The following is a 24922-nucleotide window of genomic DNA, read 5'->3' on the forward strand; positions in this document are numbered from 1 at the left end:
CAAAGATCGGCTGCCGCCTGTCAAAAACAATGCATTCTGGTTACATTAAAATACTTTTGTCCAACTTTGATCGGCGCTGCAGCCGCCCTACGATCACGTGTGCATTCGAAAGTACCGCGAGAGCAAAATGGGACCAGCCGCCTAGGTCAAGCCCTGCAAAAGCCTTGATGACGACACACTTTATTATTCTCAGTTAGATTCTGTGATCAAGCACGATGTGTGTTGCGTGCTTATTCTAACAATTCAATTCCAATGCTCACAAATCTGTGTTTATATAACAGTAAAAGCATTTTTAGGTAGTCGCACTGTTAATTTTGATTTATTTATTTATTTTTTTCACGTTTCAAAAAACACTGATGAAAGCATATACACCCCCACTTAATTGGTATTTAAATAGCATATGTTAGTGTTTACCTTATTCATGACAGATGGCGCTGTATTAAGCAGTATAAAAAGTGTTTCTGTTGCTTTATGAAACATCTGTGTATTTGACAAATGTTGCATTAATTCGCTTCATCTGTGAATGTATGCAAACACTGCGAGAGCGTCATTACCAGGAGCAGAAAGTGTCTGACTTGACGTCTCCGGCAGGAAATGACTAAAGTGCTGACCATGGCCGTTATGAATGAAGAGCTTGTTTTTGAAGCAGGTGGCCTCCGTTGAATGTGAAAGGCCACTTAGACATCAGAGAGCGAGACCTCTGGGCCCATAAAGGAGAGAGACCTCGGCATTTAACACATTCGGATCCATGCACAGGAACAACTGACTCGTGGTAGACCAAACACATCTTTATTTCCAGACTAATGATCCATCAGGAATGCAGTCTATACGGACACCGCTGCTATTACTGAGAGTGGAATGAGCTTCTTCAAGAAAAAGACTTGATCAAGAATTTCAGTATAAAAACACCCAAATAAAAACCCATCTGTTGGTCTTTTATAGCCTGTTAGGTCTAGTTCCCGGTGTGAGGAAACTCTCTGAAATTGATTTTCACCTCAGTTCTACTGAAAGAGCATCTCTTTTTCTTTCTTTCTCTATCTTTGTCACACTTTTGTCCCAGAAGTGATGATCTGAGGCGAACGAGGAGAGGAGATTCTTTATGTGTGAGTGTGTCGGGATGGGCTGTGGGAAAGGCAGGCGGGTGTTCAGACGGGGCGTGGACTCATGGGAGATTTCTCGCTTGTACTGCCAGTTTCTAAACTTACAGAAGCTCGACTAGCCGTGCTCTCATGGTGCAAGAGCGAAAATGATGTGTGAAGTCCTAAGAATACATGGAAACGGAGTAGAATGGACGCTTACCTAATGTCAGTCATTCATAGCACAAAATACTGAATAAACATTAGTGTGACACCCGATCTGTACGGTGCGATTTGCTATTTTAAGCTACATTTGGAGAACTCTCACATATAAGAATTAGTTCATAGAGATTGTTGGCAACACAAAATGAATGTTTTATGGTTTATCTGATTTTATTCACAGCACCTTGGGTTCCTCTCCAAAAAAAAACAAAAAACGTAGGGTCACAGTGGACCAGGTTAAGACGAGTGATAAGGTTATACTGAGGCAGAGTAACAAAATCAGTTTATAATCTTAATTACGTTAACATAATATTCTGTAAAAATGGTGTCAGTCAGTACTGTGAAATGTAATGGACAGTTCATGAATAAGTTAATTTGCTTGATACTGCACTCTAAACAGATTGTTAAATAAAATAAAAAATCTAAAATATTTTATAAACAATATTCTGTTTTTTTTTCTAAAATTCAAATGTATAATATTTCAGAAATAATAATTTACTATTGTAAAATGTAACTATTTCATAAACATTATTATTTTATTATATAGAAACAATATTTCCCTATTCTAAAATTGAAATGTTAAAATATTATATAAATATTTCAGAATCAGTAATTCACTTTCCTAAAATGTAAAATGTAACTACTTCATAAACAGTATTCTGTTATTCAAAATATTTATAATACTTTTATATTTCAGAAACAATAATTGACTATTGTAAAATTTTATAGACATCATTATTTTTTTATATAGAAACAGTATTTCCCTATTCTAAAACTGAAATTTTAAATATATATATATATATATATAAAACAATTTACATCAATATGACTTCCATACAAGTCGTAACAAATTTAGGTTATAACAATGATGTGGTTTTGATGTCCAGTTTTCTTGTCATTATTATAACATTATTTAAAACGTTTCTTACAACATTCAACTAACTTTTCCACCCAAAATATAATGTTATTTGAATGTTTATTTTTAATTTTCTAAAAATGCTAAAATGTCCAGTTTTCTTGTTGTGATTAGAGTGTTATTTAAAGGTTACAAAAAAAAAAAATAACTTTCTTAGAACATTCATCAAGTAGCCTACAAATACCATCATAAGTACGTTCTGAGAATGTCACTGTTATGAGAATGTATATCAAATATTAATAACGTTGTGAGATGTTCCATAAACATTACTTTAAGAACATTTTGTTCTAACATTTCTAAACCATAACAAACATTCCCTGTTAGCTGGGTGTCCATCTGTATATATTTAATACTATATTTATATATTTGTTTCAATACTAAGTCAAATTTAGTAGGCTATTTAGTATTGCACTTGTTAGAATGAGATGTAATAATGGTGGAAGGTGACATTTACTGCATATTTATTATATTTATGTCAACTTTACCAACATCTTCATCGTTAGCTTACCTGTTAGCTACTGTGAGTGACAGATCTCAGGTCGGGTTAATGTATTAATACCATTACTAATTGAATTAAAGACCCCTGACCTCCTAAACGGATGTTTTTAGGGGCGGTTAACATTAGCCATGTGCAAAAAGTTACGGTCGACATCTGGACTTCTGGAAATTCCATTGTTTCTGTATGTGTGGGCAGCAAAACGGGTTGGACGTTTTTGCAATATTTGAATTAAGAGTCATGTTTAAAAATGGAATAAAAACAAAACAAAACAAAAAATTAAAACAAATGGAGCTGTCTCATTTTTCAAAAGATGGACCCCATATACAGTATATATACACACATTTACATTTAGTCATTTAGCAGACGCATTTATCCAAAGGGACTTGTACAATACTTATTTTACCCGATGTATATATATATATATATATATATATATATATAAAACGATCAACTGCACTATTCAAATTACCGGTAAAAAACCTGTGAAAAAAACAAACAAGCAAACAAAAAAAAAACATTAAAAATACTTCATACAGTATTGACATAGTAGATTGGGCTACTCGAAATTCGAAAATTCACTGTTTTAGCTTTCAGGAAAAAAACTCACTATTCTAAAATTATTCTAAAATTCAAATGTATAATATTTCAATTCACTATTCTAAAATGAAAAATGTAACTTTCAGAAACAATATTCTAAAAGTCAAAATGTTAAATAATTCAAACTTCACCTTCAACTATTTTAAAAACAGTTTTCACAGTATTCATTTGTGCCTGTCTACTTGGACACCAGCACCTTCTGATGAAAACTATACATGGAAATGCTTCACAGGCTTGTCAAATAACACCCTTTACGACCCTTGGGAGTAAACGGTAACCGGACTGGAGTGCTGAGAGTGTGTTGAGTGCAGTTGCAGACATTTGTACTCATTGTAAAGCCGATTCCATTGTAAGGAACGGCCAGCATCAGCAAATACTCCAGGCTTTGTCCTGCCCTGTATACAGAGAAGCAGACTCACACACACAGATGCTTTTCCCGCTGCAGCTGGACAAATTTGTTGTGGGTTGGATTTTCATGGAGGGGTTTAGAATCTCATTTGATGGAGCCGAAAGCCTCTCATAAACGGTGGTTTCTCGTGCTGCATCCAGCCACATCCTAGGTTTGTGTGTGTTTGTGGATAGATATGCACATGCATCTGCATTTTTATTTTTTTTGCAACTCATCTGAATTAGTGCAGAATCATATTATGCACACTATCTGATCCATAATGTAGCAATCATTATCAATAGATTGGAATTGTTAAACAATATTGAAATGGGACATAGTCATCATTTACTCACGTGCACTTTCTCTGACTTCCCTGAAATTCTGTCCCACACTTAATTGGACAATCACGGAGAACTAACCAAGCATTATATTTTTATACCTAGCCATATGTTTCATATTTACAGTCATGTACCACAGGAGAGGAAATCAGGCCCTGCTGAAACCTCTGTTTCCTGTCAGCTGTATTAAGTGGTGCTTGCTGTAGCAAATATCACTGTTCATCTCTTTACTTACTGTACTTCAGTCCAAAACTTTGGTGCGTTGATTGAGGGACCAGAGCCATATGTAGGGTTCAGAATATCTTGCAACCACTTGGTATTCCGATAGCAATCACCCAGGACACCCTAGCAACCAGCCAGCAACACTCTAGCAACCACATACTCATCAGAACACTCTAGCAACCACACACTCACCAGAACACACTAGCAACCACTCAAACACCCTAACAACCACCTTCAACACACTAGCAAACACCCAAACACCCTAACAACCACCTTCAACACACTAGCAACCGCCCAAACACCCTAACAACCACCTTTAACACACTAGCAACCCTCTAGCAACCACCCAAACACCCTAACAACCACCTTCAACAAACTAGCAACCACCCAAACATCCTTACAACCACCTTTAACACAATAGCAACCCTCTAGCAACCAACCTATCAACCACCTTCAACACACTAGCAACCACCCAAAAAAAAAACTATCAACCACCTTTAACACACTAGCAACCCTCTAGCAACCACCACCTTTAACACGCTAGCAAACCCTTTAGCAACCACCCGGACACCCTAACAACCACCTTTAACACACTAGCAACCCTCTAGCAACCACCACCTTTAACACGCTAGCAAACCCTTTAGCAACCACCCGGACACCCTAACAACCACCTTTAACACACTAGCAACCCTCTAGCAACCACCACCTTTAACACGCTAGCAAACCCTTTAGCAACCACCCGGACACCCTAACAACCACCTGCAACCACACACTCACCAGAACACACTAGCAACCATCTAGCAACCACTCAAACACCCTAACAACCACCTTCAACAAACTAGCAACCACCCAAACACCCTAACAACCACCTTCAACACACTAGCAACCCTCTAGCAACCACCCTAACAACCACCCAAAAAAAAAACTATCAACCACCTTTAACACACTAGCAACCCTCTAGCAACCACCACCTTTAACACGCTAGCAAACCCTTTAGCAACCACCCGAACACCCTAACAACCACCTTTAACACACTAGCAACCCTCTAGCAACCACCCAAACACCCTAGCGACCACCCAAAAATGCCCTAGCAAGACCCGTTTTGCATGGGTTGTGAAGTGAGTAGTCAAAGAAACAACAACAAACGTAATTCTTTGTTTGTGATGCTTTTATTTTGAAAAATGTGCATGAAAGCTGTTGACACTTCTGTCAATAGTTAAGTAAAGAGCGCCTGAGAAAAATGCTAATTCAATATCTGCGGTCAGATGAGATGTTGCCAGGCTATATGTCAGTGTCATTATTCATTATAACAAGTCAAGTCAAGTCACCTTTATTTAAATGGCACTTTATACAATACTGATTGTGTCAAAGCAGCTTTACAGTGTCATTAAATGTCAGAAAAGTGAACTGTCCTGTCAGTCGTTATGCTCTGCTCGAATAGCACGCACTCTTCAAATGTGGCGGTGAGCACTGTATATCACTTTATTATAAATAAAGCACAAAAAAAAAATTACGAGCATGCAACATCATAGTTGTGATGTCAATTAGTAAGTCATGAAATTACCAAAAAGTGCAGATAAATTACGTAACTAGTACTTTGTGTGTTAGCTGGGAAGAATAACTTTCCTGTCCTGTCAGTCGTTATGCTCTGCTCGAATAGCACACACTCTTCAAATGTGGCGGTGAGCACTGTATGTCACTTTATTATAAATAAAGCACAAAAGAAATTACGAGCATGCAACGTCATAGTTGTGATGTCAATTAGTAAGTCATGAAATTACCAAAAAAGTACAGATAAATTACGTAACTAGTACTTTGTGTGTTAGCTGGGAAGAATTTGCATACAGGTATGATGTTCATTCTATTCATTACATTCATAACCACAAACATGCAAAAATATTTTGGATATTTTTAAATGAGTGTTGTGGCTCATACCAATTGCTAACTTTAGTGTATTAACAAAAACTAGTTTGGGACTGCTATTAAATAGCCTTACCTATAAAATATATAAAATAAACTTGCTTGGTTTTGTAAATGAATTCCTAATTAATTAATTCCTAATTTGTTAGGAATTAGGTCAAACTGCTAAAAAAAATTGGATCATGGCTTAATGACCATGTGAAAATGTGGGTCCTATGGCCAAACCAGTGGAGAACCACTGGCCTAAAACACTGTACAAACACCCAGAACAGACTAGAAACCATCTAGCAACCACCCAAAACACCCTAGTGACACACTAATAACCCATTAACAATCACCTAAAACACTGTAGTAATCTCCCAGAATACACTAGCAACACTCTAGCAACCACTCAAAACACCCCAATGACCACACAGGACACTTTTGCAGACATTACTTTCACAATCACATAGTAACACCTCAGAATTCACCCCAAATGCCAAAGCAGCTGTGTACAGTTCCAAAACTCAAGTAATCATCCACAACACCTTAAAAACAAAGGACTTTGGCAATCACTCAGTCACCCATAAAACATGTAGCAGTGTCCTAGGAACACCTTTTCAACCACATATAATAGCATAGGAACCGCTTAGTCACACACTGGAACCATCCAGAAGCCCCTAGTATTTAGCTGATGTGTTTGGAAAGATCTTTAGTATAGGATCTCATGTATGTAAAAAAGGGGATTTTCTTCTATGTGTATTTGATATAATGTCACCTTTAAAAGGAGTGTTGTTAGTCAGCCACCCTGAAGCTGTAAATGTGCTGTAATAAACGTAAATCACAGACACCATGAAGAGGGTGTTTACTATAAACAAACGTTTAGCTTTTGTCTACTGGAATTTATGATGCCAGTGTTCGTGAGTGTCTGAGGAGTCATTCCCATAGTGCTTTACTCTTACCACACTGTGGTATTATAAACAGACTGTATTCATGAAGGCTGGAGCCACCCTCATCTGTAAAAGTCTCGAATCTTCACCCTGTACATGACAGAAGCAGAAAGCATGGGCTTATCTAGAAACTGGCCCTGTGGGTAGAAAAGCACTTCTAAACGTTCTGGATGGAGACTTTTAGTCGCTTAAAGGAATAGTCCGGGTTTAGTACAAGTTAAACTCCATCGACTGCATTTGTGGTGTATTGAGTACCACAGTAGACGTAAATGGGGCCAATATTTGGAGGATGTAACAGCAGCAATGTGAAGCTTATAATTTTATCAAAGCACTTAGATTTATGTTATAACTTGTGTATTATTTAAGCTGTAAAGCTGTTTGGGGTTTACAGCATTATGTTTTAAAAGTGACAAAACTTTACTATTGGATAGAACTTTACATAGAAAAGGTTAGTAAATGATATTTCACGCTAAAATAATCTTAACTTGCATGTTGTTTACATCTTGTGGCTGTGGTATTGAAACTAGCTACTTTTCCATCCAAAGGTGCGATTTTAACTGTATGTGATATTAGAATATAGCATACAACATTTTTGAATGACCACTGTTACCATCCCATGTGTTTTTTTTAATGCAGTATCCCAAAATATTTAACATACACTTCCCTACTGTACAGTACTTGAAAAACAGTACACTAAAAGAGTAGTATGTCCGAATACATAATATTTGGAAAACAATGGACGAAAATGACTCCAGTAACCTATTACATCGGCCAAGATTCAATGGAAACTTGACTATCCCATGCGGCCATGGGAAAGGAGGCGTGAATGGCAGCGAAGTGACACAATTGATGCCGTAGGGCACAAGACAAAGCCAACATAACAAATGTAGTATGTATGAATTGTATTCACTACACATATCAGGCACATTTCATATAGAACATACTTTTTTGGTTGCGATGTAAGTCCTTCATCAAATGTAGTATCTACCAAATAGAAGTATGCGATTTTGCTTGCAGCAAGTATTTAAATGATTAAGAAGCAGCCCCATTCACTTCCATTGTAAGAGCCTCACTGTAACTAACATTTTTTAGGGAAAGGAGGGAGAGGTGGAATTTTTTATTTTTTTTATTTTTTTATTTTGTGTGTGTGTGTGTAGCCTCAAATCCTAACCATTGACCTCAACAAGTTCACAGATGGGATAGAGATCCGTCTTTCCTATGAAGATCCTTCCAAAAATCAGAAACAGGACTAACAATATTGCTTTGTTTTTGCTTCTCTGGTAGGGTTCCTTGCTTGTTTCCTTTTCCTTGGCAGGACTCTTAACCCTGAAGGCCAAAGCAAAGCTTTGTCCAGGACTACAAAGAACCAGTGAGAAACTTAACTGCACAAGTTTCCCCTTCCTTGATCGCTCTGTTTTTCCTGATCCTTCCATATGGACAGGAAGTCACTACTGGAGACAACTCAACTAAATCAACAAATGATGGCTCAGCAAAAAAACAAATTTCGAGAAGAAAAGTGTAGCATGAAGTCATGACCGTCACCTAAACAAAACTCACTATGACTCACTAAGTCCAAAACATCTCAACAAGACTGGAAATATGAAGAGAACTGAGCAGATAATTTCATGTTGTTAACAGTTCTTTATCTGCTATAAATCATTGCTTTAAAAAAAGCCATCCTGGTCTTACGCAATCGTTTAATTAGGCAGACGGTCAGATTAAAATGTAGAACACGCTGCTTCACTCTGAGAACTGGGAAATTCCTATGAACTCATCAAGACTGAACCACCAGGTTGTTCTAGAAATCAGTATTGTGGATGTGAGAGGAGATGTTTACAGAGGAAGTGACTGTCCTAACCTTGTGCAACCTCTGTTATCAAAGACAACACCTTGGAGACAATAAGACACAGTTCTAGTCACCAGTGGTTATTGTTCTCGTGATTTCTGTTCAAATGTAATGTGACGTTTATTAGTATGTTATTTGGATTTAGTCGTAAAGTGTTTCACAATCGCAGAATTGAATCTATTGAGCTTGCAAATTCTCACATTTGTTTGTGTGATCCTCCCTGAAGCATGTAAACTTTAGAATTAGTTTGTTTGGAATTGCTTTAACGTTTATGGTGGGGTTATGGATCATAATGGCGCCTTTGTTTTTCTGATCTCGTCAGAGACTGCGGTTTTGAAAGTGGTAAATACGGCAAATGAACCGCTGTTTTTGTGTAGAACAAGAAAAGTTTATTTTGTATCTGAACTTGGAAAAAATGGCAAGATGTCCCTCCATAGACAATTTCCATGTTTACATTTAAATTTGGTTTAATGTCCACAGAAGACCATTTCTTGCATTGGCTGTCAAGGAGACTGTAAGGACTTGTTTTGGATTAAGGTGCGGCCACATTAGCAAAATTTCACAAAAATGACCAAAAAGGATATATGAAGCACCGCTCAGACAGAAGCCACTTTCAAACCAAGCAGCTTTCTTTTGCCTAATGTGTGCATTTCATTGTAAATTTAAAAGTAATGTGTTACTTTACTAGTTACTTGAAAAAAGTAATCTGATTACATAACTCACATTACTTGTAATGTGTTACTCCCAACACTGATTGAAATAAATGGAGTTTATCCACAAAATATGGAGCCAGAAGTGAGTGTCTGACTTCCTTCCTGTCTGTCTGTTATGTCTGATACATACTCTTGGTTTTATCTGTTTCACTCTCTCCTGTCCGTTATGAAACATACTGAATCATTTACAACTCAGAAAGGTCGCATTTAAGCTACAGCTTATGAGAAAGTTGGACACGCTGGAATCTTTCAGTTTGACGCTTACCATAAATGTCACATCCTGAATATTGAATGCAATTTTAAATTGCTTTTTATATTTATAACTTTGCTTTTTGTATTTTGTTTAAAAATGTTATTGCTAAGATTTGGATTCAGTGTTAATAGTGAAAATAATAGTGCATTAAATAATAGGGCAAAATGAAAAATTGCTGTTGTGGCAATTTTCTATTTCAATAAAGGTATGAGACAAAAGTCTTTTGAAGATTTATTTTCTTGCAAGAAAAGGTCAACAGTCATACAGATTGGCTACAGAGTGTGACAAAGAGGCAACATCCTAACTCAACATATATGTCCATTTAAGGTGGCTAACTATGTCCTCCAGATTCGTTTCTAAGAAGCCAGGACATCTAAAAAGCTGACATAATATTTTCCTGTCTCACCCTTGTCTTGCACTTAGATTTCCTGTTATCTCTCATCTCATGACAAACTTAAGCACATTAATGAGGCATTTAAAAAAGAAATAACACTCTTTAGTAGAGTAAAGCAAATAACACTACTAATAATATGAATATAGAATAAAATTTCCTCCACAATTGCAAATTGAACAATAATAATAATAATAATAATAATAATATGCACAAAATACATACAAATATAAAATATGAAAACTAATAACTAAATTTTATTTTGCGTATAATTTCGCATATTTTATATACTTATACTATTTATATGCATGTTATTTTGCATATATATATATTTTCAAAGTATAAGCAACATAAAATAATGAAATTATATTATTATGCTATAATATTATTATATTAAATTACATATTATTTAATATACTTTGATTAGGGGTGTAACGGTTCACAAAATTCACAGTGTTTGTAATGCTTACCGAAACGAAAGCCTCGGTTCAATATGAATAAGTGTATCGTTACACCGCTAACTTTGATACAAAATCGTATATACATATGGCAAATTATAAACTACACAATTTTACTATTTTAGGTATGCCACTACCTGTCACAGTGCTCGCGTTGACACTCAACAGAGTCAAGATTGCAGCAAGTTTCATATAGAGACACAATTGCTTGGTGTTATCCCTGCAAACACAACATGGAAAAGGAGATAATGTGGATGCTGTTTATCTTTCCGGTCTGATTAGCCTATTATTTTATGCTATGAATAAACACCACTATGTCGTTCCCAAAGAGGAGGCATGTTTGCTTTGTAAATAGAATGATCTGTGACGGAAATAGAGAAAAAAAGGCACAAAAAGAGTCTGGAAGTCAACTAAAAGTCTTTTGGTGCCTTAAGTGCCTCATGTCTGTTATTCTAGATAATTCCTGCAGGATGTTATGGTTATTAGAAACTCTTCTATCAGGATTGAAGGAAGATTTTCCAGTGTCTCATGCACTGAAAGCATGTCTGTTTCAACACAGTTCCCTTGATAAAAGCAACATCTGGTCTGGGATGTATTGTCTGAACTGGATTTTATATAAGCGGAAAGCTGAACAAATGCAATTTAGCTGAACGTTAAAGTGGAAAATACAAAGATTACAGTGCCTTATTCAGCAAAAGTCTAACTGTCGGTTCATTGTACAGTGTTTTGGTTCCCTCCTCACACAAGTTTACATTTGAAAATGGGATATTGCCGTGAAGGAGTTCCTTTGTTGGCATGGGTTTTACCTGTGTTTACCCATCATGCCACAGGCCCACCGGTGGTATGGTTGGTGGCTTACCGGTAGAAGGCATGAATTTCCTACTGCAAAAACCGAACACTTTGCTGCTTGTCTCCCACAGCACAAGGGCACGTTCATGCAGGCCAAACGTTCAGAAGGACATTAGCAATCACACACAGTCTCAATGAATTTAGTGAGAGCTCTCTTTGTGCACCGCTTGTGATGTTGGCGCCTCCTCATGGGCTCTCATGTAGGTTTGATCCAGCTGTACCCAGGAGACCGGCGGACAGTGGGGCATCTATACGTCCTCAGCTGCCCTGGAATGCTGGATGCAAATGGGGCATCTACTACACAAACTAAAATGTAGGATTTGGTCCCACAAAACAAGTCTGGGATGTGAAAAATTTTCTGTTGTTGGTAGCACTTTCAATCTGATTTTAGAGGGATGTTTGAAAGGCTAGAGCCGTAAGGCCCATATATATTTCAGTCGAAATCAAAGAACGAACTGAAGTAACGACATAAAGTTCATTTTGAGTTTGTTCCAGGAGTTCGAAACAGCTTGCCAAAGCAAATTTTATAGAAAAGTTTTCTCAAGCTTGTAAACATCTTCAAACTACCACCGGCCTATAGTGATTACGTAATAGGTGAGCAAAGTCAAAGTGGAATTGAAGATGAACTGATGTGATGTCATTTCGAACAAAATCAGACCAAAACGAAGTTTGTTTGGAGTTCATTTTGGGAGTTCGAAATGGCTAGCCAAAGTGAAATTTACAGAAAACTTCACTCCAGCTGGTAAACACCTTCTAATTACCACTGGTCTATGCCGATTACGTAATAGGTAAGCAAAATCAAAGTGGAATTCAAGATGAACTGATGTGACATAATTTCGAACAAAATCAAGCCAAAATAAAGTTATTTTGGAATTCGCTTTGGGAATTTGAAACAGCTTGCGAAAGCAAACTTTATGGAAACGTTTGGTCTGGCTGGTTAATACCTCTGAACTACCACTGGTGATTATGTAATAGGCAAGCAAAGAACAAACTGATGTGATGTCATTTCGAAAATTAGGCCAAAACGAGTTTCATTAGTAGTTTGTTTCAGGAGTTTGAAACAGCTTGCCAAAGCAAACTTTAAGGAAAAGGTGGAATTCAAACTAGTACTGGTCTATAGTGATTATGTAATAGGCAAGTAAAATAAAAAAATAAAAAACTGATGTGACATAATTTCGAACAAAATTAGGGCAAAACAAAGTTCGTTTGGAGTTTGTTGTGGGAGTTTGAAACAGCTAGCCAAAGTAAACTTTACAGAAAACTTTGCTCCAGCTGGTAAACGCCTTCTAATTACCACTGGTCTATGCCGATTACGTAATAGGTAAGCAAAATCGAAGTGGAATCCAAGATGAACTGATGTGACGTCATTGCGAACAAAATCAGGCCAAAACGAAGTTCATTTGGAATTTGTTTCAGGAATTTGAAACGGCTTACCAAAGCAAACTTTCTGGAAAAGTTTGCTCCAGTTGGTAAACACCTTCAAACTACCACTGGTCTGGGGCTCCGCCTTCTTTGAGATGGAAATGTTCCCCGATTCATTTTCTTCTGTTCGGTCCATCGAGTAAAAACGTGATAAATAAATACTTTTTTCTCCATGGTGGTTGCACCACATGACTTGGATTTTTCAGATGTTTGTATAATGATTTAACAGTTTCAGTGACTTAACAAAAAATTCAATTCTTTCATTCTATTAATGAGGCTTTTTTTTCATTATGATATCAGGACAGTTGGACCACCCTGACATTTTTGACCTTATGCTCACACACACAAAAAAGTTGTAATTAAAAACTTTGAAAATAATAATCATAGACAATGTGTATTCAAGACATTTTATGTACAAAGTGCATTTTATTAAATTAGATTAATCTCTTATTAGACTGCTCTGAATCAAATATCTGAAGTTTTGAATCCATTGTTTGTCATCATCAGGTGACCTGGTGTCACGGGCCATGCACCATATGCAGCGCCTCAGTTCTGTTCGTCACGGGCTCAGTCCTGCACGTCATGCCCGCCAGCAGCCCGTTTCCTGGTCTCCAGATGCCCTCCACACTCTCTACTACTTCCTGCGATGCCCTCAGATGGAGTCCATGGAGAACCCCAACCTGGATCCGCCCAGGATGGCCCTGAGCAAAGAAAGGTGAGCCTCATTACTATTCCCCTCCCATTAATCCAGTCTCCAATTCACACAATGGGTGCTAAGCTAATTAACAGCCCAAACCCCTAATGGCCCATTGATATGTAAGTAAACTCTAGAAATCACACAGCCTGAAGGTACTTTAAAGCTGATAATGATATAGTGGAAATGTGAGGAGCTCCTTAAACTCCTTTTCCAGCTGCTGTTTCCTGGAAGTTCATTGTAATTTGTTCTTAAAGAGAGGTTGGTTTTTAGAGTGGGTCATTAGCTGTCCTGCCTTGCTGCAAGGATGTCCTCAGGGTATTACCTGCTTGCTAAAGGTAATTACGAAGGTTTATATTATGCAGGGTTCAGTTACAGGTGTACTGTAAATATTGGCTTTTGGAAGGATGCCTGTTTGTGGGACACAAAAACTAGGTGTAACTGTGTTGAGGCAGTTAATTGGCAAGCTAAAAGCAACTTTAATTTGAGGCAATCAAACAACAGTAGTTAGAATTTTGAAAAAGGAGTCAGCTATAACAAAAGCTTAATTGAAGCCATTTTAAGGGACAATTCACTGCCTCCGCTCACTCAGCAGGACTTAAATATTAGCAATGTAGCATTTTGTCTGTTACTTCCTAGAAAAAAGTAGCTAGTTACTGGAAAATCTACACAATACGCATATTGAAAACATCTGAATGACTGTCATGCTACTGATAGATGTAGCATTGCAACTTTTAGTTAGCTTCTTAGCTAACATTCTTGTTTGTGAACTCTTTGAGATGCCTTATTTTGACATGTAATACATTTCACGTTTAAATGCAATACACTTGAGCAAAATCAGCCCAAAAACAACTACTTTCATGATAAATGAGTCACACAGGTACAACAATTTCTGGAAGCTCTACTGCTGCATCCAAAAACAAAGTAAATCCAGGCCTTCGTCAATGGGCTCAGATGTTTGTTTCCTTCTTTGATGTGTTGCTGCTGAATGCCAAGCACAATTGTACACATGTTGTGATTGTGTGTATATGTATGTGTGCAAATATCAGGTTGTATGTTGAGTAAGTAAAGGGCAAATCTTGATATTTGGCTACAGCTGGTTTGCTTGTGTAAGACCTTCAATTAACAAACTTAAGTGGAAAACAACAATGGAGCCTTACTGCCGACTCCAGGACTCCAATCATGAATTTTTCTTAACGATCGTGCCAGGAAAGATTTCCAGCAATATTGCTAAGAGCCTGTGTACGTGGTGGAGTAGCAGAATAGGATACAGGTTGTGCTTCAGTCCTGGCAGTAATTACAGTAAAGGCCCGGTCTCCTCAACATGCCTTCTATTGCAAAGTCTATAAAACCTTTGCTTGAATTGAAACCACAATGGCACACATGCGTACTGTGTGGTCCTAACAGAGGCCTGTAAATGGAAAGGGGGTGTTACGGATCCAGTGAAATTTGAATATGTGAGCTAGAGGTTGATTTATGACGGGTATGTGTCTCCTACTGAGTGGGTGGAGAGAGAGGGAGGAAAGGGTCAGAAAGGTGAATGGGAGTGCTGGGTGGTAAGTGGTCGCACATCAAGGAGGCACTGTAAGATGAGAGGGGTGGAAGGTACGCTGACCCCAGATCAGGACAGAGAAGACAAGACACATCCTTACATACGGACTAACTGGCGAACATTTTCATATTAAGATGACGTTAACTTCAGAGTTCAAAGTAGTTAACTACTAAGTGAACTTGTTTGAACCTCATTTTAGAAACTTCCAACTACTTCTAAGAATACATATTTCTGTGAATAAGTATACCAGTACACCACTATGTCAGGTCTCTTTGCACACTAAACAAAAATGGTTCACTAACATGTCTAGTATTAGATTCTTAAAACATTTATGTATTTTATTTCTGTTTGGCCTTGTTTTATCTCACCTGCTGAAAAAAGTGAGCCAGACAAAAAAAAAATGCTGTTGGCTGTTAGTCTGACATGTCTAGTACTAACCTCTTTAAAACATATATGTATTTTTTTTTTCAATAATGCTGGGATTAATCATCATCCTCTGCCAAACCACGAGAAATTCCTGCCTTGAAACCCACAGCGTTTAATATGCAGCGGCCATAGAGTTGCCCGCCAGACGCTAGCGTTTGTATATGACTCAGAGACATGCTTCAGCATTATATATGTTTATAGCGAAGGAAGCAGCCTCTCAGTAGTGAACTCTGAATCACCGTTACACATCTCTGGTGTAATCTAGTCACGTTAGAGGCCTTATCACATGAAATACTAGGGTTACTTTAGGTTAATTGGGACATTTTTTTCTGTCGTCCCAAAAACTGTTTCAGTTTACCTGAATTTACCCTATTTCAGTTTTTCTACTTTCACATTTAATTCATTGTGTTACTTGCCAGTTCTTTGTTATTGTTTGTGAAATTTTACTAGCAATTTCTGAGTGAAACACCAAACTCTACACCACATTTTGAGAGAAACACCAAATTCTATAGCAATTATTTTAGTGAACCACCAAATTTTGAGTGAAATATCCCATTCTTCACCAAATTTTGGGTGAGACACCAAATTCTACAACAAATTATGAGTGACACACCCAATTCTTCACCAGTTTTCTTGAGTGAAACACCAAATATTTTAGTGAACACCAAACTGTGAGTAAAATACCAACATTTTTTTTACCAGATTTTGAGAGAAACACCAAATTCTACACTTTTTGTGTGATACACCAAATTTGGAGTGAAACGCCAAATTCTACAACAAACTTTGAGTGAAACACTAAATTCTTCACCAAATTTCTTGAGTGAAACACCAAATTCTACACCAGTTATTTTAGTGAACCACCACATTTGAGTGAAACACCAAATTCTACAACAAACTTTGAGTGAAACACTAAATTCCTCACCAAATTTCTTGAGTGAAACACCAAATTCTACACCAGTTATTTTAGTGAACCACCACATTTGAGTTAAACACCAAATTCTACAACAAACTTTGAGTGAAACACTAAATTCTTCACCAAATTTCTTGAGTGAAACACCAAATTCTTCACCAAATTTCTTGAGTGAAACACCAAATTCTTCACCAAATTTCTTGAGTGAAACACCAAATTCTTCACCAAATTTCTTGAGTGAAACACCAAATTCTTCACCAAATTTCTTGAGTGAAACACCAAATTCTACACCAGTTCTTTTAGTGAACCACCACAATTTGAGTGAAACACCAAATTCTAAACCAAATTTTGAGTGAAACAGCAAATTCACGTTATTTTTCAAATTTTCAACATGTGAACTTTTAACTTGCTTATGAAGATGTACTAAAATTATTACCCTGTAGAAGACAACACTACTGTATGCTACTGTCCGCTATTGCACCCCTTGTGGCAGCACTGAGAATACAACATAAACGGAACAAACTGATCACTAGCAAAACACCTGACAAACAAACCATGATTTGATGCGGTGTCTTTTCATATCCTCCCTCAAAATTTAAATGTAGCTTCTCTAAATTTAGCTTTCATCAGCATCAGAAGTATGCAACTATTTCAGATGTTTCACACTTGAAAGCTGACTTCAGAATTTTAATTGTCTTTCCTTTTGAGCCAAAATGGCTCCCATCAAGCTGTCATCTGCAGAGTTGATCTGTTTGTTGTGGTTGAGCGTGTCTGTAGGTTTCAGGAGATTTGTTTCTCTGTTGCGCATATCTTGTGTGTTTAATGAGCTTCACGCTTCTCTCGGGTACATCTCATTTGCATGTCTTGCCAGGCTGACTCTCGGTGGGACTTCTTTGGTTTGTTGTTTGACGTCATTGTGTTCCTGCTGTGCATCAAGCGATCTGGGGGCCCACTCTCTTATCGTCTCTAAATCCGATGTGAAGCTCACCTTCTCTGAGGGGATGGAAGGCTGGGGAGACGTTATGAAAAACCAGCAGTACTACTAGCTGTGGGTATCCGCATCTTCTTATCAGGGTTTTACTTAGAAAAAGATTAGATTATGATTTGGGAAGGGGATGCTGTACCTGTATTAGTGTCTGGTGAAGATACTTCACCGTTCAGGCTGACTTGGATGCTAAATACAGCTAACTGATGGTGGTGCATCTGAACAGTTACACTATGCACCCGCTTTTGGTACAAATTGCCTTTGATGGTGACAGTAAAGGAGGTCTATATTATCTGAAGAAAGCTATTTGTAAGCATTTCCATTCACCTCAATGGCAATTGTTCAGCTGCCACAGGGCCATCAGAAGTATGCAACTATCTCAGTGTAGTTGAGATATCAACCAGCAGGGGTCAACCGCTTGACCCCTGGGTGAGAGTGCATACATTCAGGGTGTTTTCACTTCAGTCCTATTTTAAAGAACCAAACAGCATCTCTTTTTTCATTCATACTGTTGCTTTTTAGAACCAGAAACACTTGAACATTGGATGATGATTAGTATTAATAAATTGAATATTAGTATATTACTATACACTATTTTTATTTATTTATTTATTTATTTATTTTTCTTAATTATTGAAGGACGGGCAAGATGGTCTGACAAAACTGAAACACTTGAATATCCCATGATGATAATTATTTTTAATTATTATTATTTTTATTATCAGTGATAGTAAAAAATAATAAGCATGAACTGAATATTTGTATATTACACATTTTTATTTATTCTTTGTTTTTGAAGGATGGACAAAACATTTATTATTATTATTATTATTATTATTATGAAGAAGTAGAAGCATAAATTGAACATTAGAATATAATACAATATTTGTTTTTTATTAAATTAGTTATTGAAGGACGACCACCTATAAGCTCTTATTTGTAGAACCCAAACACATGAATTTTGTATGATTAATTAATAACGACAACAACAACATGATATAATAATAATAATAATAATAATAATAATAGAGTATTATTATACAATATTTTTATCTAAGAATTTTATTTTTGAAGAATGACCAAAACACGATGATGATGATGATTATTATTATTATTAATAATAAATTAAATATATAAATATTAGCGTATTATTATTATTATTATTATTATTATTATACACTTTTGTGTCTGTGTGTGTGTTTGTGTGTGGATGATGATTGTTAAAAAATTAACAATACTAACAATAATACAGTGAATATTATCAGTCAAACCAAAAATCATTCAGACACCAGATATAATTTTTGATATTTTTTTTACTAGTGAGTGCAGGACACTATAGTTCATTTATGTAAGTGAGGATAGCAAAATAAAGTAAACTGTGACATATTATACCGAACAATCCTTCATACAGTGGACTAACAGTAAAATTGATAAACATTTGGACACTTTGACTTGACCATGTTTTGCTTAAGTGTTATCTGACATTATCAAGATGAATTTGTTCTGACACTGTTTTTATATATATATATATATATTAATCTCTTAATTTTTGAAAGACCAAGACATGCTTATTAAATCCTCCAGTGTTCCTTTTTGGGTAAAACCTTCTGTTTCTGTGTATTTCACAATAGTTTACAATAATATTGGCTTTGAAAGCCACTTTTTCTAAGGTGTATTCAATTTGAGTCAAAATTTGAGTCACACAACCCACTTTAAAGTGTATTTTCTCTATGCTTTTTCACCTCTGCTTCACCTTTCAGAGGCTGAAACCTGTCAAATCTCGGAATTATTATTGTGAAATGTAGTCCTCCAGTAAATAGCCAATATCTGTCCTCATGTCAAGAAGCTCGCACACATACAAACACATTCATGTCTGCAGGGAGTGTGTGCATGAGCTGCTGAAAACAGGATAACTTCAGCAGCTGTACCTCATTCTCAGCGTGAATTCTTTGATATGACAGGCTGCTGAAAGATACAGGCCGTCTCAGTGAAAGCTGTGCTTTCTTATTGCACAAGTCCTGCTTTACAAACACTAGCAGATTTAGCGCGATGTGGCCCAACTTGTTTTACACAACTGTGGATCTCAGCAGACTTGTTACATGCACACACACTATAGACGGTCTATAATTATCTATATATAAAAACAATCGTATTTTATAGTATAGTCAGTTTTAGCTCACTTTTGGGAACAAGTCTGGAATCTAAAAGGCATTTATTTTTTATTATTTTACATCTTGAAAAATAAAATTTGTAAATGTCAAATACCAAATCTGAAATCAATTCATGCCTGTCAGTATCATCAAGAGAACAATGGACCATTGTAGTTACTTACAGCAATGAATACAATGAAAATTGTTGCAATATTAATACAACAGTGGATTGGAAACAAACTTGTTTTTGTTTTTTTGCCATCCTCAGGCCGTTCCTCCTCCTCCCCCCGCTGATGGAGTGGATGCGTGTGGCCATCGTTCACGCGGAGCATCGCCGCAGCTTATTGGTGGACAGCGATGATGTCAGACAGACGGCGCGGCTGCTCTTGCCCGGACTGGACTGTGAGCCCAGACTGCTGAAGTAAGACATTCTGACTGACAACCAGCCTACATTCATACCTGCTGGACGATAAATGAGTGAAGAAAATGCTTTGAGGAAGACGAAGCACATCTAGAGAGCAGAAAAACAGAGAGAAATACAGGGTGGTCGCTTTTACAATCACCAAAAACTCCCTAGAAGAAGAGCCACACCGAAAAACACTCTGAACACCTTAGCAACCACGCAGCAACACCCTAGCAACCATTCTAAAAAACCTTAGCTACCGTAAGGTGTTGTGTTCTGAATGTTTTTGCAACACACAAGAAACTACATATTAACACCCTACTATCCCCACAGAACACCTTAACAACTGCAGAGCAACAGATTAACAAACACATACCATGCCCTAGCAACCAATCAGAGAACCATAGCATCCAAAAAGCAATGCCCTAGCAACCTGTCAGAACACCATATAAACTGCATAACACCCAAACAATCACTCAGAATCAAATGTGAAGTGACCACTCAGAAGGCATAGAAATGCTCTAGCAACCACTCTGAACACCTTAGCAACACTTAGAACAGCTTGGCAACAGCATAAAAACACCCTAGCAACCAGAAGTCCTTAGCAACCACTTACAACAGCTTAGCAACTGCGTATAACAATGCCCTAGCAACCAAAACACCGTAGCAACCACTTAGAACAGCTTATCAACTGCATATAACAATGCCCAAGCAACCAAAACACCGTAGCAACCACTTAGAACAGCTTGGCAAGTGCATAAAAACGCCCTAGCAACCAGTTAGAACATACAGCCTTTTATGTAGCAACTTTATCTTCAAAAAATGTTCAAATAATAATAAATGAACATTTTCAGAAGCATAGAACAAATGAAAACCTTTAATATATATATATATATATATATATATATATATATATGTATACACGCTGAAGCGTGAAACATGATCTCATGCTTCTCTTGCCATCAAACTGCATTAAAACATTTGCAAAGACCTCCAGCAAAGCCTCAGATTTTTACTGATCCTCAAGTGCTCAGCCTTATACTTAATGATTTGAAAACACTTCAGGAAAATACAGCACTCCACCCATGAAAGCATGCACTGAACCCCACCACCCCTTTCTCCACTCACTCCCTCACTGTCCTCCTTTTCCTTCATGCGTGTTTTCTAACTCTTCTTCTGTAGGCCCGAGTGCTGCTTTAGTTCCTTCAGGCGGCTGGATGCCAAAGCCGCCACAGATAAGTTCCAGCTGGACCTGGGCTTCCGCATGCTCAACTGCGGCCGCACCGACCTGATTGGCCAGGCCATCGAGCTGCTTGGGCCAGACGGTGTCAACAGCATGGATGACCAGGTACGGTGAACTCAGAACCACAAACCAGACATTAAGAGCACCTGTCAGCACTAAAGACCAAACTATACATCACTCGGTTACACTGATATCATGTTTTGGATCCAGATGTCACACTCTCTCTCTCTCTCTCTGTGCATCTGTGTAGGGTATGACCCCACTCATGTACGCCTGCTCAGCTGGAGACGAGGCTTTAGTCCAAATGCTGATTGATGCTGGAGCCAATCTGGATGTAGCGGTATGGACCACCAGTTACTCTCCTAGTCTGTCACTGTTTTTGGATGTTAAGACCTGTATAAACCAAGTTCATTGTGATTAAATGTTGATTAAATATTTACAAATAATAATAATGATAATAATAATATTAGTGAAACTGAATTTTCATGATTCTTTGGGCAAAAATGAAAAAAGAAGGGGGGTTGGTTAATTTTTTATAAAGAGATCAAATCTCTAAAGCAGCATTATTTAAGTATCATTGATATATTATTATAGTTTTTATTAATATTTTAAATTGTATATATATATATATATTTCATTTTTAGGTAAAGTTTGATATTTTATTTTTTATTTAAAAAAAGAAGCAACTAGCTGAAATAAAGTAGGTTTAGGAGTTTCCCCCCCAGTTAATGTTCATTTCAAGCAACTTGATTGTTTATTTTTTTTAAGTTAAGCAACTTGATTGTTTATTTTTTATGGTTTTAGTTTTAGTTCAGTTTTAGCGAACTATAATAACCCTGCTCTGAACAAAAACATTATGCTTTTTTAATTTTTCAAAATTTTTTTAGAATAGTTTTTTAAGGCATAAAAAACAATCCACAAATTAGAAATGTTATATCTATAATATTTCTAACAAATGAATTGTTCAGCATCAAACTGAAAAAAAACTACGTTCACCTAACCTTCTAAATTCACAGAAAAAAAGATACAGCAGCTAAACAATTAATAATAATAATAATAATAAACAATCTAGCTTGTTATTATATAGCTGTATCCCAATTCAGACGCTGATTCCGTCGAAGGAAGCAAATTTACTTGAAAAAGTGTAATCTGGCATTTTCTTTAAAAAATCTTATCGTCACCGGCGTGCAAGGAATCTTGGGACAGTGTGGGCTGCAAAAAATCCGTCTGTTAAATCCTTCATGGCGGGGAAATGAAAGATGCATTTGAAGGAGCCTTCGAATTTAGACAGCCTTTGTCACGCCACTGTGATGCATTCAGGCTTCGAATGCAGCCTCTGAATTGGGACACAGTGTGTGTCAGATCGTTTCAATAAATAAAAAAAAAATTCATGCTGTGAATGCTTTTTTTGTTACATGTTTATTTAGCACTACAGCCTGTATGAAAGCTGATGGTCTTTTGTGTTCAGGTACCCGTTTGCTCTCCCAAACACCCTTCAGTCCATCAAGACAGCCGCCACTGGGTGGCGCTCACATTCGCTGTGTTACATGGACATATATCAGTAGTGCAGGTAACGAGCTGCTTGTTTTATTGCGTGATTTCTTTTATACTGCAACTAGACTACGCTTGAACTTATAGGTATACTGTTAGTTTACTAGCTTTTAGGACACCTTTTAGTCTTTGAAGTGAACTTAACATCTTATAGTATATAAATCCTATATTATTTTTACAATTTAAATATACTAACAGCTTTGGTTTGCATATTTAAAATAAACATTTAACTCTACTTTAAGTAGACCAAATATACTTAGCTTGATTTTGTTAAGTACATCTCTGGTAAGTACATACAAAGCAGACAAAGTATACTCACTTATCTTTCATTTACAGCAAGTATACCAATAGGACATTTGAACAAACCTTTTTTGTAAGTGATGTAACATTAAATTGTAGCCCACTTTAAGTAGACCAAATATACTTAGCTTGATTTTAAGTACATCTCTGGTAAGTACATACAAAGCAGACAAAGTATACTCACTTATCTTTCATTTACAGCAAGTATACCAATAGGACATTTGAACAAACCTTTTTTGTAAGTGATGTAACATTAAATTGTAGCCACAAAATGTAAGTTTCATCCATTGTCAGCAGTAGGTTTTGTTGTTGCTCTCCTAACCTACATGTATGTCTGTATCTTCAGCTTCTGTTAGATGCCGGGGCGAATGTGGAAGGAGCAGCCGTCCGTAACGGACAGGAGAGCAACGTCGAGACGCCTCTCCAGCTGGCATCTTCCGCAGGTGTGTGTAGCACAACTCCCTCACTCATGCCAGCCTCTCCCAACCTCCACCAGCTCAGATTTACAGCCTGCCAGGGAAGGCTGGTCACTCCCATCCCAAACAGGAATCCCTAAAAATACGGCCCTGTGTTGGCAGACCAAAGCCAAACTGTACAGGCCACAAACTGTATGAGAGTTGATGGAATTGGGTCAGGAAGACGTGTTTTGCCACAGCTCAGAGCACAGGTTTGGTTTTAAACATTTAATACGTGTGGAGATGTTCAACAGGAAGTTCTGCAACATTTAAACAAGTCAAATCTCTTTTTTTTTTTTACCTTTAGTATGTACCACTGTCCATACTAAATTATCTAAACTACTATCCTATCTGTCATAAGCCGCTTTTCCACCGAAATTACCTGGAACAATTTGTCCCAGGAACTTTTTTCCCCCAGACCTGTTGCTGTCTGTGTTTCCATCGCGGTCTAAAGTACCGAGAAGATAAGGCAAATGGTCTGGTGACGTAGGTCTGCGCACGTTTCTCAATACCAAGTACGCAAATTTCGGACATCCTCTGTAGTTCGGACTTCGCGAGTTAGACTTAGGAGTGTGAACTCCCGCGGACGGGACGACGCAAGTCCGGTAATTCTGCAAACAGCAGCGTACTTGATAATGTCAGTCAGCTCGCCTTGGCTACTGCAATTTTCCTCACTGTATTTACAATAAGACGAAATATGATATCAAACACCACTGCCTTTTTAAATTTTCATTTAAACATATTAATGGCCGCAGAAAAGTAGTTCAGGGGACGTACATACATTACAATGAAACTAAATTATATCAAACAGTATTGCCTCTTTTCATTTTCATTTTAAAGGGGTCATATGATGTTGCTAAAAAGAACATTAATTAATAGATTAATAGAATAAAGACCAACGATTACCTGTTAGATTTACCCATCAGAGCCAGCGGCAAATGTCAGAAGGACTAGCCGAGTTGAGGCTGCTCTCGTCGGGAAACATGAACACTGAGCGCCCACTGATCGCGTGGAGCTCACGACTCCGAAATCGGCAAAGCACATTTTCAAATAGACGCTGTCTTTATAAATAAACCGCAGATTTACTACATTCTCACCTGAAATACTTTTAAAACTACATTTCATGACATAATAACAGTAATATTTAAAAAAATATATGCGAATATATGGTGGTTGAAATACAATGCTGTGTGAACTCAACCAATCAGCATGTT

The 24922-nt window shown here is 37.1% G+C and overlaps 2 protein-coding genes across 5 annotated transcripts in view; both read left to right on the forward strand.

Annotated features, from left to right (window-relative positions):
• The window catches only part of LOC107709948 (ankyrin repeat and BTB/POZ domain-containing protein 2-like), a 23037-nt gene extending 21563 nt beyond the window's left edge, over positions 1-1474 (forward strand). For 3 of the 4 annotated variants that reach the window (XM_016514615.1, XM_016514617.1, XM_016514616.1), the window contains one exon: positions 589-1474. In XM_016514615.1, the coding sequence (XP_016370101.1) occupies positions 589-602 (14 nt within the window). In that variant the 3' untranslated portion in view covers positions 603-1474. The remainder of the gene's footprint in view (positions 1-588) is intronic. The other variant, XM_016514619.1, reaches the window with a different exon arrangement.
• Positions 1475-12315: 10841 nt separating this feature from the next.
• The window catches only part of LOC107709931 (ankyrin repeat and BTB/POZ domain-containing protein 2-like), a 21342-nt gene continuing 8735 nt past the window's right edge, over positions 12316-24922 (forward strand). Inside the window, exons 1-7 of the mRNA XM_016514602.1 lie at positions 12316-12328; positions 13547-13754; positions 20025-20177; positions 21342-21507; positions 21653-21742; positions 22871-22972; positions 23600-23696. Coding sequence (XP_016370088.1) covers positions 12316-12328; positions 13547-13754; positions 20025-20177; positions 21342-21507; positions 21653-21742; positions 22871-22972; positions 23600-23696 — 829 coding nt within the window. The remainder of the gene's footprint in view (positions 12329-13546; positions 13755-20024; positions 20178-21341; positions 21508-21652; positions 21743-22870; positions 22973-23599; positions 23697-24922) is intronic.

This window comes from Sinocyclocheilus rhinocerous, unplaced genomic scaffold (assembly GCF_001515625.1).
Source record: "Sinocyclocheilus rhinocerous isolate Xijiao unplaced genomic scaffold, SAMN03320098_v1.1 scaffold2792, whole genome shotgun sequence".
Classification (NCBI taxonomy): domain Eukaryota; kingdom Metazoa; phylum Chordata; class Actinopteri; order Cypriniformes; family Cyprinidae; genus Sinocyclocheilus; species Sinocyclocheilus rhinocerous.